At 46.0% G+C, this 15,954-nt stretch overlaps 1 protein-coding gene and 1 long non-coding RNA gene across 3 annotated transcripts in view; one reads left to right on the top strand and one right to left on the bottom strand.

Moving 5' to 3' along the window:
• Positions 1-8,059: 8,059 nt before the first annotated feature.
• LOC127580840 (uncharacterized) lies at positions 8,060-13,857 on the bottom strand. The gene is made up of 3 exons (XR_007957884.1): positions 13,723-13,857; positions 11,865-11,951; positions 8,060-8,202 (listed from the first exon to the last, which is right to left on the bottom strand). It is a non-coding gene; the product is annotated as an uncharacterized LOC127580840 (long non-coding RNA).
• rassf5 (Ras association domain family member 5) overlaps positions 13,625-15,954 on the top strand; it is an 89,986-nt gene continuing 87,656 nt past the window's right edge. For both annotated transcript variants that reach the window (XR_007957883.1, XM_052034773.1), the window contains exon 1: positions 13,625-14,092. Coding sequence is in view for 1 of the 2 variants with exons in the window: in XM_052034773.1 (XP_051890733.1) it covers positions 13,675-14,092 (418 nt within the window). In the remaining variant the exon portion in view is untranslated. The remainder of the gene's footprint in view (positions 14,093-15,954) is intronic.

Genomic DNA, 15,954 nt, shown 5'->3' with positions numbered 1-15,954 from the left:
AGAAATAAATTAAAATGTTGAGATTAAGTAAATAAAGGGTAAAAAAAAACAGAACGACTCACTTTTTCAATCCAGGTCTGGGATCCTATCCCAATGCATCTGGCCCTTGGGTCAGGATGCCCGTGATCTGTCCTGGACTAGTCCAGCAATGCGGCAGAAGGCCAGATCTCCAGCTTGTTCCTGACGCCCATGTTGTAATGCACAGGCACCGTAATCAGGAAGGAAATAATCTCGGCACTGAAGATAAGAGACAGTTGTCTATGGAACTGCTGGCTGGGAAGCAGCACAATCTGTGCCACTTTGACACACTATAAAGGCACCTTGCTGTGACATTTAACATGGATATAAAAAGAAGTTTTCTTTTGTGCTCTAAACCTTAGGTTTTTAAAAATGGGGAGGAGGCATCACGTCCTTTCCAACCCAATTCCTCAGGCTGGGGGGATGGCAAAGTTATAAATGGATGAAATTATTAACAACAAATAGGCTTTTATTCAATATTTAATGTTAAGATTAAGTAAAATTAAGAAAAAAGACAAATCACCAGTGAAGGATGGTGTGAGGGAGGGGTTCCAAAGAAAAACAATCTTTCAAATGGATTGCAGTAAGAAGTTTTGGGAACGTGTGCTTTAATTTGTTATAGATAGAAAGACTAATGATTGTTTTAAAAGCAAAAAATAAACCGCTGGAGGAACTCAAGGGTCATCCCACAAATAATGATGTGTGGTTTTAAATATAGTAATGGTTTAATATTGGAGATGTGACAACTGATTTATATGCAGCGAAATCTCACAAACACCGGTGTGTTATGTGAGTATAGCAAAAGGGAAAATGGTGAAATCAATCAATAAATATACAGTATTGCATAGGATGTAGGGCATAGAACCATAAGACTATCCAAGCTTCCTCCTTTCTTTCTGTGACCCTCTAACCCCTTATACTTGTCCAGTCCCCTTTAAATACGTCAATTCTATCATTCTCTGAGTTCCTCTTTCTCATCGTTCTTTGGGTAAATGTTTCTTCTGAATTCCTGATTGTATTTCTTGGTGACCGTCTTATTTTGATGGCATCTGGTCCTGTGTTACCCCACATGGAAACATTTTAGCTGCATCCACTGAATCAAAAGCCTCTACTAGATCATCTATCAAACAAAAGAGAAAAGAGGTCAAATCCATTCACCCTTTCCTCACCTTTCTGGTATCCTTATAACCCTTCTCTGTCCCCCCCTTCCTTTATTTCTATATCCTTATTATAAGATGGTGGCTGGAACTGTAAACTTAAGTGTGGTTTGATACAGATTTGGCATAACTTCCCTGCTCTTGAAGTCTATTCTGCTGAAAATGAATCCTATTGTTTGATTTATTTTCCAAAAGTCCTTTCTAATGTGCTGCAACTCCTACCTGCCACATTTCACTGTGAATAATTACCTGCCACTACTTTCTGCACTGAAGCCAATTAGCAATCCATTCTGCTGATTAACCCCTATTATAGAAGCACAGAACGGTTACAGCACAGAGGCCATTCAGCCTGCTGAGTCCATTTGAGCAATCCAGCCAGTCCACTCCCTCATCCTCTCCTCACAGTCCTGCAAACTCTTTCCTTTCAGATACCTATCCAGCTCCCTTTACAACACTACAATTGAATCCACGTTCACTGCTACATTGACAATATTATCCATGCTCTAACCACTCACTGTGTAACAATGTTGTTCCTCCTGTCATTTATTTGCCAATATCTTCATTCTGTGTCCACTAGTTCATGCCCTCTCTGCCAATGGGGGCAGGTTCTCTCTGTCCATAGCCTTCATGAATTTAATTCCCTCTATCAGATCCCCTCACAACCTCCTCTGTGCCAAAGAGTATAATCCCAGCTTCTCCAGTCCATCTGCATAACAAAAATACCTCATCCCTAAAATCATTTTGGTAAACCTCTCCTGCATCACTCAAAGCCTAAAGTGTGGTGCCCAGATCTGGACCCAATACTCCAGTTGTGACTGAACCAGTGTATTAAAAAGGTTCATCATGACTTCTTTACACTTTTACTCTTTGGATTCCACATTCACTGATCTTGTTCATTAGACTATCAAAGAGCACCTCATCAAAGGCCTTCCAAAAATTCAGGTAGATTACAGTTACTACACCTTCATTGTTCAAGCTTTCTGTGTCCTTTTTGAAAAATTCAATACGATTGGCCATGCCAAGATTTTTCCTTGGTAAGCCATGCTGATTATTCATTATTCTATTCTTCATTTCAAAATGTTTCTAAATAAGTACATGGAAGATGAAAATGAAATAAATCAGGTGAGAAACAAGATGAGGATAAAATGAAAAGAACCAAGGTGTGAAGCACAATTATTACGTTCTCAAGTTGCTTTATAGAACAGATTATTTACATACAATTTAAATGAGAATGTGGTTAAGGAAGCATTACGAAAAAAAATAGGCAGGTTTGCACAAAGTCAACTCGGGAACTCTAGGTAATGAAATATTACATAATCAATATATTGTGATGGTAAAAGTGTGATCGGCCTTCTAATGAACTCCGACGTGGCTGTAAACCGTTATTAGACAGGACTGTTGGTTAAGAGATCACTTGTGCCACCTGTAGATGTTTGGTTTGTTTCTTACAATGAATACAGTATTTTGCACAATATTCTTAGACTCAAGTGATGACTTCATTAGAATCTTGTCAGCACAATGATAAGCTTAGCAAGTGAATTGTTATGTCTAGGGCACTCATTTTATACTGTTACATAGAGCTGTATGTAAAAGTAAATAGTTTCATGATGTAATTCAAAAGAGTAGTGACTTGAATATCCCGAAATAGTTGTGATTAATGGATCATTGAAGAATTAAGATCGGAGAATATAATTACGGACTAACAGATCTAGACGTTCTTCTGTGACCACAGTTTAACCTAAATGGCTATTGGTAGTGTTTCAACACACCTAAATGAATATACACCGTTTATAGACAGCATTCTGAGTTCAGATTATTGGCCTGATATCAAGTTCAGATTAGATGAGTGTAGGAAACAGCGTGGGAGTTTGGCTGAAAAAAGAAAGGGGAAGTGGGTTGACTGTTGGGACATGACAATCTGTTGTCTGACAAATAAAACTGAATGAAACACCTTAAATTCACAACTTAACAGCAAGCTTAAGATATTTAATAGTATATTCTTGGTCACTGTTGTTAGAGTTATAAATGAATTGGTCTCATTATAGTGATTCTTGTATTTTTGGATTATTGTGATATAATCACATTAAGTAATATCTGTCATCTTTTAATCATAGAAAACAGAGAGGAATCTATAAAGAAAAGTGATCAACATGTTGACATCAGAATGCACGCAAGTGTTAATAGGTTTGCTGAGAAGAGAACTGAGTCACAATCTAAATCTGAGGGTCAATTCAGATTCATATTTGAAAACTGAAATTTGCCAGAAATGTACTTTAGTTTGAAATTCAGCATCAAAACTTTGATTGTAGATATTCTAAAGTTACTTGGATTATCCTACTATCAGAAGCATATATCCAGAAAGAAAATTAATGGCATCTGAGAGACCCATGTCATTGTTAGAGTAGACTGGTACTTGATGGTTGGCATGGACATGGTGGGCTGAAGGGCCTGTTTCTGTGCTGTGTGACTCTGATCATCAATGCACCAATTGAGAGCCATCTACCTGTAGTGAAGAATGGGTAGCCTTTGAAAGTTGGATCACCCACTGAGTTGCTTTGTAGTCAACTTTGGAAAAATCTCCTCATGACTTTCTGAAGTAACTGTAGTTGCACATTAACTGCCCATCATATCAATGCATGCCCTTTTAACAATGGAAATAAACAATTGTAAGTGTAGGCTTTTAATCTTTCAGGTTACGAAATACAGAGATTTTTGCATATCAAATTTAAAATGGTTACTTTTTTACTTTTCTTTTACTCTCTGTTAATCCAATCTTTCTTTCCTTCTTTTTATTTCTTTCTGTACTTGATTTGACATCATCCACCCTAATAGCTACCTTCTTAGTCCTTCCTCTGGCTATTTCTCAGTCTCTGAATTCCGTTGGTTAAGGTGATACACTGTCTATCTTACTGTTCACCCAGGACCAAGATGCACAGCTTCTCTGCTGCAAGGTTCCTGTAACCTAAACATATACAAAAAGGTCAAAATTGACTGGCATACCATGAGATGTCCCATTTCAATGAAATCTGGCAAAGTATTGGTTTATTGTTGTCACACATACTGAGGTACAGTGAAAAACCTGTCTAGCATACTGTTCATACAGATCAATTCATTACACAGTGCATTGAGGTAGCACAAGATAAAACAAGGTAAAACATGTGACAATAATAAACCAATTCCAATTCAGCTTCTTCCTTGTGATTTCTGTTGAATTTTCAGAACTGTACAAATGCATAATGGAATTTAGGGAGATGATTTCCATGTCAAGACATAGCATATCACATGCTTAGCCAGATTTCATTGAAATGGGACATCTGAACTGAGCTGGATGGTGCTCATCACAGTTACTTTATTCATTGAAAGAGCTCCAACTGTTTATAAAATTAGGCTGACTGGTACAGAGAACATTTGATATCCACCTCTTGCCTCTTTGATGCTACCTCTTGTACCCGTGCAGAACTCCACAGTTTCATAAATTTAGCCGCTAATTTTCACCCGGCTCTCCAATTCACTTGGACTATCTCTGATACCTCTCTGTCCTTTCTCGATCTCTCCATCTCAGGAGATGCTTTATCCACCAACATCTTCCACAAACCCACTGATGCCCACAGCTAGCTTGATTACTGCTCCTCTCACCCTGTTTCTTGCAAGGACACGATCCCTTTCTCTCAATTTCTCTGCCTGTGCCACATCTGCTCGCACGATGAGGCTTTCCATTCCAGGACATCAGAGATGTCCAACTTCTTTTCTAACTGTGGCTTCCCCCCTACTGTGGTCAAGAGAGCTCGCACCCGCATCTCTGCCATTTCCCACACCTCTGCTCAGCTCCCACCCTGGGGACTTTCCACTGCCCCCTGCCATAGGTGTAACACTTGCCCCTACACCACCTCCATCCAGGGACTCAAACAGTCCTTTCAGGTGAGACAGAGATTCACCTGCACCTCCCTTAATATCATCTACTGTGTTTGGTGCTCCAGGTGTGGCCGCCTCTATATTGGTGAGACTAAATGCAGACGAGGTGACCGTTTCATAGAACACCTGCGCTCCGTCCGTAACCGCGATCTGCATCTCCCCGTTGCCAGTCACTTCAACTCCACACCCCCCCACACTATCACTGATATGTCAGTCCTTGGCTTTCTCCACTGCCAGGAGAATTCCAAACACAAACTGGAGGAACAGCACCTCATTTTCTGCCTTGGGACCTTACAGCCTCACGGCATGAACATTGAATTCTCTCACTTTAAGTAAACCCAAACCACCAAGCCCACCACCATGCTTCTTCTTTTCTTCCCTTTCCTAGCTTACCTCTTTTTTTCTCCTCGCCTATTATTCCCCTCCCCCCATGGGGCACCTGCCTCCATACCTTTGACCCATCTCCTGGTGGATCTGATCTCCCCTCCTCCCCTGCATCTACCTATCACCACCCTGTGTCCACCCTGTCTCCTCTCTTTTGTCCACCTATCACTGCTCTGTTTCCCCCCCCTATATATTGGGCTTCCCCTTTTCCCATCTTCAGTCCTGAAGAAGGGTCCTGACCTGAAACGTTGTCTGTCTGCTTTTCTCCATGGATGCTGCCTGGCCTGCTGAGTTCCTCCAGCATTTTGTTGTTTTTTCATCCAGATTCCAGCATCTGCAGTCCTTTGTTTCTCCATTTGAAATCCTGAAGGTTTTTAAACATACAGTGATAATGACTGACTGATGTTTAGCCTTCAAGATGCAAGGAGCACGTGAACCATTTCTGTTCAGTCAGATAAGATGTTGCCTCTCTATAGTTATGTAAAGACCTTCTTTGAAGCATGTACTTATCATGTCCACATAACTGCACATCAATCATGAGAGAAACAGGCTGATGATGAGGACAATAGGGGTTGAGGAATCTGTAGCTTTTCAGTGGAAACCACTTAGATTATAACGTGTACTGTCGCTTAGTGACTGGGTAAAATGACAGAAGCTTGTCTTTTTTTCTGTGAACATTTAAGAACTATAACCACACAGTAATAATTTAAAAGACAGCAAAATTTAATGGTTTAGCTTCTACTATATCTGCAACATCTGGATATTTATTTCTTCAGGAAAGAAACCCTGACAAAGCTTCCTTCCTCTCTCAAAGAGCCAGGATGTACAATAAATTGTCAGCAGCTTTAAACTTTATACTTCTTCATCTGGGACAGAAACATTTAATAAAATACCTGCTTTCAGAAGCTCAGTTTCATGTAGCTCTGCAGATATTTTATTTTCAAAATATCTTTCACATTTTCTTATTGTATTAAATGTGGTTGTCAACTTGCAAACATGTGTGCCGTTAGTGTACATTTCTTTGCATATTATTCCATTAGGACCAGATTGTGTCTGATATGTGACAATGCTGTGTTCCTGCAATGACCCAGAAAAGCAATAATTTGATTCCAGGTGTTGCCTGTGATAATTCCGAGATCTAATAGTGGCAACTGACATTCAATAATGGTGCTGCAAATTCCCCCATCACCATTTTTACTCCACAGGTGCTTATCTGAAGCCTAAAAAAGAGCTGGTCAAATGGTTGTGACGAAGACAGCAAACCACTGGACACTCTTGGTTATCTTTGGTGTCGATTTTCTAAGCATAAGTTAACCTGTAGGTTGAGCTTCACCTATGTTATTTGATAATGCAGCTCCAGCTGTGGATCCAATTCAGAAGACTGCCTGTTGTGGGATCACTTACAATGAATTTACATTCCTAATTATAGTGGATATTTAGCCTTTACCTGGAAGACAGTGTGAACTTTGCATGCTCATCATAATGCAGATGAATAAATATGAATTTGTCTATTGATAATGCAATGCTAGCCGATGAGTTAGAGACTGGGCGGGGACTCATCCCACTGTTTCGACTCTACTACTTATAGCTGATTGATCTGCCATTAGAAATCAGAAGAGGCCATTCATTTGATTCCTAGGATGGTAGCTTTGTCAGAAGAGGAGAGATTAAGCAAACTGGGGATATAATTTCTTAAGATTAGGAGAATGAGAAATTATCTCATTGAAATGTAGAAGATTCTTACAGAGTTTGATAGGATAGAGGCAAGGATGATGTTTCTACTGGCTGGATAGCCTAGAACCAGGGATCACTGCTATCAGACTTCTGAACTAATCACCTCTTTCACATCCCCTTCCTGGTGGTGCTGCCATGTTCTCGAACCCTTAATTTTACCTCTTCCATTATTGTCACTTTAGCATTTCTTTTTGCATTACTTGAGTTTGCACTACTGTACTTTTCACCATTCTGTTGTCTTTGCGTTCATTGCTGTATTTATTGTTGTATTTATTATTACCACATATACTGTTTACTCTGAGCTTCACGCAAGGAATTTCATTGCACCCTGGTGTATATAACAATAAACTAATTTATCTACCTACCCACCCACCCACCCATCTATCTACATCTATCTTAATTATGGGTTTGTTATTCAGAGCAGAGATGAGAAGTTTCTTCAGTCAGAAGGTGGTGAATTTTTAGAACGCTATAATCAAGAGGGCTGTGGAGGCTCAGTTGGAGGTAAAATTAAGGGTTCGAGAACATGGCAGCACCACCAGGAAGGGGATGTGAACGAGGTGATTAGTTCAGAAGTCTGAAAGCAGTGAGGAAGAAACTGTGATCCCTGGTTCTAGGTTGTCCAGCCAGTAGAAACATCATCGTTGTCTCAATCATATCAAACTCTGTAAGAATCTTCTAAGGCAACTATCAATAGATTTTAAGAAATTAAGGGAATCAAGGAATATGGAGTTAGTGCAGGAAAACGGTGTTGAAGAAAATGATACTACTGAATAACGGAGCAGGCAAATGGGGTCTAATCCTCATTCAATTTCATATGTTTTTAATTTCTATTTCATTCCATACTGTCCACATCCATCTTTCCAAGAAAGCCTCACAACAGTGCAGGTGCATGGGAAGCCCTGCACCATCTATCCAGGTCCTCGAGAGTCTGGTGAGACAGCAAGTATCCCTCTCCCATCTGATGTGACATGTATCTGCTGTGGGCCACTTTATTCTGCAAAATAAAGGGGAACATTTATATAAAAATGCTAAAGGTACATTCCTGCTTCAATTGCATTGTTGTGACTGAGACTCTGTATGCTGTGAGTTGAATGATTTGTTGAGGAGTTGTGGTGGTTGAGAAGCGTAAGAGGCAGCCTGTCAGAGCTGAGCTGTGTTGTGACTGTGTATGTGTATGAGAAAGAGGGTGTTGACCTGTGATGTGACTGAATGTGTGTATGTGTCTGAGTGAGGTCAGCTGTGACAGGACTGGGTTTGTGAGAATGTGAATGTGGCTGTGTGTTCAGTTGTGACGTACATGTGCTACTGCTGTAGGTTCTGTCCGCTGTAGGACTGAATGTCAGCCACATTTATAAAGGTCAGGGCACTGTGATAAGATGAGTGACGTTGTGGAAGTTCTTCCTCCACTGCTGTGAATCTCGCCCCCAGTGGTGCTTGCACTGCCCACCTCCTTTTCCTTTCTGATCCAGGGGAACTCCTGGTAGCTCTGCTGTAGGGATTGTGTTAGCTGCAACGTACAGAGGGTATTTGGTGTTGGTTTATTATTGTCACTTGTACCGAGGTACAGTGAAAAACTTGTCTTGCAAACTGATCGTACAGGTCAATTCATTACACAGAGCATTGAGGCAGTACAGGGTAATAACAATAACAGAATACAGAGTGAAGTGTCACAGCTACAGAGGAAGTGCAGTGCAGGTAGACAATAAGGTACAAGGTCATGAGTCCATCTTATCGTATAAGGGAACTGTTCAATATCTTATAACAGTGAGATAGAAGCTGTCCTTGAGCCTGGTGGCACGTGCCCTCAGGCTCCTGTATCTTCTACCTGATAGAAGAGGGGAGAAGAGAGGACGCAGCCTTGTGGGGCACCAGTGTTGAGAATAATCATGCTGGAGGTGTTGCTGCCTATCCTCACTGATAATTGCAGAGGGAGGTGTTGAGTTCCAGGTCTAGGAGTCTGGTGATGAGTTTGCTTGGAATTATAGTATTGAAGGCAGAGCTGTAGTTAATAAACAATAGCGTAACGTAGGTGTCTTGACTGTCCAGATGCTCCAGAGATGAGTGTAGGGCCAGAGAGATGGCATCCACTGTAGATCTGTTTCGGCGGTAGACGAATTGCAGTGGGTCGAGGTTTTCCGGGAGGCTGGAGTTAACGCGTGCCATGACCAGCCTCTCGAAGCACTTCATGATGGTGGATGTCAGAGCCACTGGTTGGTAGTCATTCAGGCACATTACCTTGTTTTTCTTAGGTACCAGGATGATAGTGGTCTTCTTAAAGCAGGCAGAGGTTAAATATGTCTGCAAATACCTCCGCCAGCTGATCAGCACAATATCTGAGGACACGGCCAGGGATACCATCCGGGCCAGATGCTTTCCTTGGGTTCACTCTCTGGAAGACTGATATTACGTCTTCAACGGTGACCACGGGTTCAGTTGTATTGGAGGCTGTTAGGGTGGGTGGTGACAAACCAATGCCATTCTGTTCAGAACATGCATAGAATATGTTAAGCTCTCAGGAAGGGATGTGCTGTTGTTGACGATGCTGCCTGACTTCGTTTTGTAGCCCCTTATAGCACGTAAGCCCTGCCACAACTGACGGCTGGTCTGGGACTCCATTATGAACCGGTATTGTCTCTTGGCATCTCTGATAGCTTTATGGAGGCCCTATCTCAATTTCTTGTAAAGGTCAGGGTCACCTGATTGGAATGCAGAAGTCCTTGACTTCAGTAGAGTGAATCTCTCGGTTCATCCATGGTTTCCTGTTTGGAAACACCCCTAATTGTCCTCTTTGGTACAAAGTCCTCACTTGCTGATAAAGTCTGTGACAGTGGTGACATACTCATCAAGGCTGGCAGCTGAGTCTTCGAACATGGACCAGTCCACTCAGTCAAAGCAGTCACGTAGAAGCTCATCTATTTCCTCAGACCAGCACTGCACGACTCACTGTACTGGATCCTCCCGTTTCAGTTTCTGTTTGTATGCGGGGAGGAGGAGCACAGCCTGGTGGTCTGATTTACCAAAGTGAGGGCGAGGGGTGGCTCGGAAGGCACCTTTGATAGTTGTATGGCAATGGTCAAGGGTGTTAGGGTCCCTGGTGGGACAGGAGATGTGCTTGGTAGTATTTTGGTAACACACTCTTGAGGTTGCCCTGGTTGAAGTCACCTGCAACAATGAAGAGGGCCTCAGGGTATCCTGTTTCAAGGCTGTTGACCACAGAGTATAGTTCATTGAGTGCAGGATTCATGTCCATCTGGGGTATGCCATTAGGATAGCTGAAGTGAACTCCCGTGGCAGGTAGTATGGTCGACACTTCACCGTTAGATATTGCAGGCTGGCTGAGCAGGAGCTCCACAAGTTATTGATTAAACACCACAAGTTATTGATTAAGAAGCAGATCCCTCTGCCTCTGGTGTTGCCTGAGGACCAGACTATAAGTGCTACAAGAACTCACATTTCTGCTGTTTTTTTTTTTGAAATACCTTATTATATTTCTCTCCTGTTTCACATTCCTTACCTCCCTTAATTCATTCTCTTCATTTGTTTTTCATTCCTTTTTCCCTCTATAGTTCTTAATTCCCCTATGTTCCCTGACTCATGCTGTGCATATTTTCTACCCTTTTCTACCAGTAAGGCACAATATCCCCAAAATCAGTAGTGCAGCATCATTAGATTGGAGCTCTCTGAATCCATGCCACATACCTTGTGTATTATTATGTATGGTGATGAAAGTCCTCACAGCAGCACTTTCTGAGCCAGACTATACAGTTACTGCAGTCACAAATCCCTGTCCTGTCACTGTCAGAGACATGAGCTCTAACATATAGGCTGATGCTTCAGCACTGAGGGAATGCTTCACTGTCAGAGGTGTTGTTTTCAGATAAAATGAGAAACCAAAGCCCAGTTTGCTTTCTCATTTGGATGGAAAAGATCCTACAGCACTGTTTTATAGAATCACAGGTTCTGTCCTCAGTCCTGGCCAATATATACAAACTAAACTAGTTAAAATTTGTTGCAAAAAACAAGCTGCATGGTTTTTGCAGATGCTTGGATTTGGAGCAATCTCTTGTTTCTCCTCTCCATTGAAATTATTTTACTGGTCATTATCACGTTGCTGTCTGTGGGACCTCTCTGTGAACAAAATCGTTGCTGTGTTCCCTACATTAGAAAAGTGAATACACTTGAAAGTGTACTTCATTAGCTGTGCAATGTTTTGGGTCATCCTGTGTAAGTGCAATATATGAATGCTTTTCTTTTTGTGTGACATAACAATGTGCCTTTTAAAGAGAGTCAAAAGGAAAGACATATAATCAATACCACAACCCTACCCACCTCCCACCCCTTTCACTTTCCCTCATTCCTTCATGTCATTAAACCTCCCACCCCTCCATCATCCATCACACTCTTTTCCTTCACACTCCTAATGTCAGTTCAGCTCCTCTCGCCACACTCTGATGGCCACAGTTAATGGGCACTAAAGTAGTCATTGTTTTTAAACAGGAGGTTGGAGAGATTTGCAGATAGTGGATGGGGAAATACCCCACTCCCTTCAAATTGACAGCAGTTTCCTATAAATCTGGAGTACTTTCATGAAAAGAATGACCAATGAGATGGGGGTTTCCCAGTGTGAGAAAGGCAGAAGGCTGGAAGGGAATGTACCTGTTAAATGAGGTCCAAGTGACGTTTCTGAACAAAGCCGTTCACAGCTTGGGCACTGCAGACACACGACACTGCAGATGCTGGAATCTGGAGCAAAAAATAAAAATAAACTCAGTGGGTCGAGCAGCATCTATGGGGGCAAAGGGATGGTCAACTTGTTAGGGTCAAGACCCTGCATCAGGACTGAGAGTGTAGAGGGAAGAGACCCAGTATAAAGAGGTAAGGATGAGGGGTGAGGGTGGTAGGTGACGGGGGAGGGGGTTATTGGCAGAAGGAGCCTGATTGAGGAGGGAAGCGGGAAGGAGAGTTGAGACAGGTGGGTGATGGGTGGAAACAAGGAAGGAAAGATTAGGGAGGTGGAATGGGTGAGGGAGAGTAGAGGCCTGTAGGCGATAGGGTGTAAGCAAAGGAATGAGGGTAGGGAAAGTGGACGGGATGAGGGAGTGGGGGAATGAGGGGGCGAGTGAAGGGAGTGGGGTAAATGTTTAGTGGAGGTGGAGGGAGTGAGGAGGCTGAGGGATGGGTGTTTTGTGGGAGGGAGGTGTGTAGGAATGATTTTTTGAGAGAACGAAAGGAATAAGGAGGGTGAGTGTGTGTGGGAGTGGAGGGGGTGAGGGGTGAGTGCTTTGTGGAAATGGAGGGAATGAGAAAGGTGAGGGTGTGTCTGTGGGAGCGAGGAGGGTAGGAGTGATTTAGAATAAAGTGTGTGAGGAGGGAGAAGGTGTGTGTGGGAGAGGAGGATAGGAGCGAGTGGAATGGAGTCAGTGAGGAGGGTGAGGGTATGTCTGTAGGAATGAGGCAGAGTGAGGAATGCGAGGGAGGAGAGTAGGAGTGATTGGAATATAGAGGGAATGAGCAGGGTGAGGGGTGAGTGTTCTGTGGAGAGAGGAGGGTATGTGGAGACAGGATGGTAGGAGTAGAGGGAGGAAGGTAGGAATGGAGTGAGTGAGCAGGGTGAGGGTATGTCTGTGGGAGTGAGGGTATGAGGGTTGTGAGGGAGGAGGGTAGGAGTGATTGGGAATGAGGAGGGTGTTCTGAGGGTAGGAGTGGAGGGAGGGAGTGGAGGGTGGGAGTGGAGGGTGGGAGGGGTGGAGGGAGGTGGGTGGTGTGGAGGGAGAAGGAGTGGATGGTGAAAGTGGAGGGGAGGGATGTGGGAATGGAGGGAGGAGGGTGGGAGTGGAGGGGTGGAGTGGAGGGAGGAGGGGAGGAGTGGAGGGGAGGTGGAGGGAGGAGGGGAGGAGTGGAGGAGTGGAAGGAGGAGGAGTGGAGGGTGGGGGGTGGAGGGAGTGGTGTGGAGGGTGAAAGTGGGGAGGGAGGGAATGGAGGGAGGAGGGTGGGAGTGGAGGGGTGGAGTGGAGGGAGGAGGGGAGGAGTGGAGTGGAGGGAGGAGGGGAGGAGTGGAGGGGTGGAGTGGAGGGAGGAGGAGTGGATGGTGAAAGTGGAGGGATGAGGGTGGGAATGGAGGGAGGAGGGAGGAGGGGAGGAGGGAGGGAGGGAGGTGAGGGTGCGTCCTTGGGACTGAGGCAGAGTGAGGGCGACGGAGGGAGGCTGGGCAGTGACGTGCGGGGGAGGGGGCTCGGAGCGGCCCGCGATTGGCGGCAACGGGCGGCTGTGGGCGGGACCGCGGGCAGCGGGACTGCCGCGTGAATGGCTGGGGCGGGGGGGGGGCGGGCCCTGTGGGGGCGGGGAGGGGGGGGCGAGGCCTGATGGGGGCGGGGCCGCGGCACGCGCTGCCGTTTAAAAGGGCTGCAGCCGCGGCGCGCGCCCAACGGCTGCGGGCGGGCGGCTACAACAACAACAACAACAACAAATGCCGACCGTCTCAGCCTCGCAGTCACCGCCTCTGGTCAGCACCCACCTCCGCCACCCTGGGTGCCTGCGGTCCAGGCCCAGGATACCCGGGGGATCGGCGGCCGAGCTGGGGCACCTGGCCCCCGAGCAGCTGATCCTCCGCTGCGCTGCCCTCAGGCTGGGCAGCTGCGGCCCCCGGTCGCCCCCGGCCCGGGCAGGGGGAGCGGCGGGGGCCGGAGGCCAGGGTCGGCGGCTCCGCCTGAAGGTGGGAGCCCAGCGGCCGCGGGATGTCCGCACCATCTTCCAGCAGGCCGAGGACCCGCGAGTGCCGGAGGAGAGGGGCGAGGGCCACCGCTTCGGACCGTGCGTCCTGCGCACCTGGTGCGACCTGTGCGGCCGGGTCATCACCCCCGACGGGCCGAGCGTCCGCTGCCACAGTGAGTCCGGGTCACAGCGGTGGGATGGGGCTGTGAGCTCTCCATGAGGGAGGGTGGGTGGGCATCCTGAGGTATCACCCCACCTCTGCATCCACTCCTGCCCGGATCCAGTGCACCCGAGGGGGGGAATGCAGTGCACCCGGGCGGGGGAGGGGGTGACAGTGCACCCGGGCGGGGGAGGGGGTGACAGTGCACCCGGGCGGGGGATCCAGTGCACCCGGGCGGGGGATCGGGATCCAGTGCACCCGGGCGGGGGATCCAGTGCACCCGGGCGGGGGAGGGGGTGACAGTGCACCCGGGCGGGGGATGCAGTGCACCCGGGCGTGGGGGGGGGGAATGCAGTGCACCCGGGCGGGGGAGGGGGTGACAGTGCACCCGGGCGGGGGATCCAGTGCACCCGGGCGGGGGAGGGGGTGACAGTGCACCCGGGCGGGGGATGCAGTGCACCCGGGCGGGGGTGACAGTGTACTCGGGGGTGGGGGGATCCATTGCACCCAAGAGCGGAATGCAACGACCCGAGTGCACCATAGATCCACACTATAAGCGACCGTGCACAATTAAAAACGGCAGGTTATCCAGCCCTGTGTGTCAGAGCAACCTGCATTGCCACTCTGTTTCTCTTTCCCCGAGTTGCGTTTTGTTTCTGGCGATCGCCCCGAGCTCTGCTCATCAATAGTTGGTGAAATCTTAGAGAGGCACAAATACCGGCGTCTGGAGCAACAAACTGCTGGAGGAACTCAGGGTCGAGCAGCATCTGTGGGGGCAGAGGATTCAGTACTCAACACAGAACGTCGACAGTTCCTCCCCCCACCCCGTCCCACGGATGCTGCTCGACCCGCTGAGTTCCTCTAGCAGTTTGGTTTTGTTAGTGAAATAATATATTGGGTATGTAGCTTTCGACTAAAGAGAGTATTTTGTCAGTCTTTGCTCGTGCTTTTCTGTTACCATGCACCGTTTTAAATCGCTGCGTGATATTTACCAACGTTATAATAAACGGAATCTTCCTCGATGATGGAGAGATACAGCAGGAAACAGGCCAGTTGGCCCACCGAGTTTGTGCTCATCAAGCACCCATTTACACTAATCCTGCTCCAACCTATTCTCCGTGTGTGTGTAATATATATGCACTTACAGATTTTGCCACTCAACTATACACTAGGGGTTATACATACAGTAGACAGTTAACCTACCAACCCACACATTTGCACATTTTTTGGTAGGGGAGGGGAAACAGGAGCATCTGGGAAAGCCGTGCAGTCACAGGGAGAACGTGCAAATTCAGCACTAACAGCACCGGAGGTCGGGATTGAATCCAAGTCACTGGAGCTGTAGTGAGGCAGTAGCTCCACCGGCTGCACCACTCTGCCACCAGAGTAACATTCAAAGAAAAGACATCGGAGAAACTACTGGATGCTTGTAATCACTCGCCCAGTTCATGAATGGCCTTCAGGAGAGGAAATCTGTCATCCTTAGCTGGTCAGGGCAGTCTGTGAATCTGGACCCACCTGTGTGGTTGACTGAGATGCATTCTGAAATGGCCACTCAAGTCAAGGATGACTAGGAATGGGCAATAGATGCTCACTTTGCTGGCTATGCCTAGATGCACAGATAAGACAAATAGCTGCTGAATGTCCTGCTTCAGAAAATGATGCCCCTTAAGGCAAAATTGGGGAAACGTGACAAAATGTGTGTGATGATGCACCATGTTATTCAGATTTACTCTGTATATAATTGGTGGGAGCGAAAATGCTGATTAAACATGTGGATTGTGGTTTGTGCAGGCAAATATCTAGGCAAATGTATATGTATGTCCAAACATGGTAACTGATCTGGTGTAGCATTGATCTTGATGTGATTGCCAG

Source organism: Pristis pectinata, chromosome 20 (genome assembly GCF_009764475.1).
Source record: "Pristis pectinata isolate sPriPec2 chromosome 20, sPriPec2.1.pri, whole genome shotgun sequence".
NCBI classification, from domain to species: domain Eukaryota; kingdom Metazoa; phylum Chordata; class Chondrichthyes; order Rhinopristiformes; family Pristidae; genus Pristis; species Pristis pectinata.
This window is presented reverse-complemented; position numbering and strand designations above follow the sequence as displayed.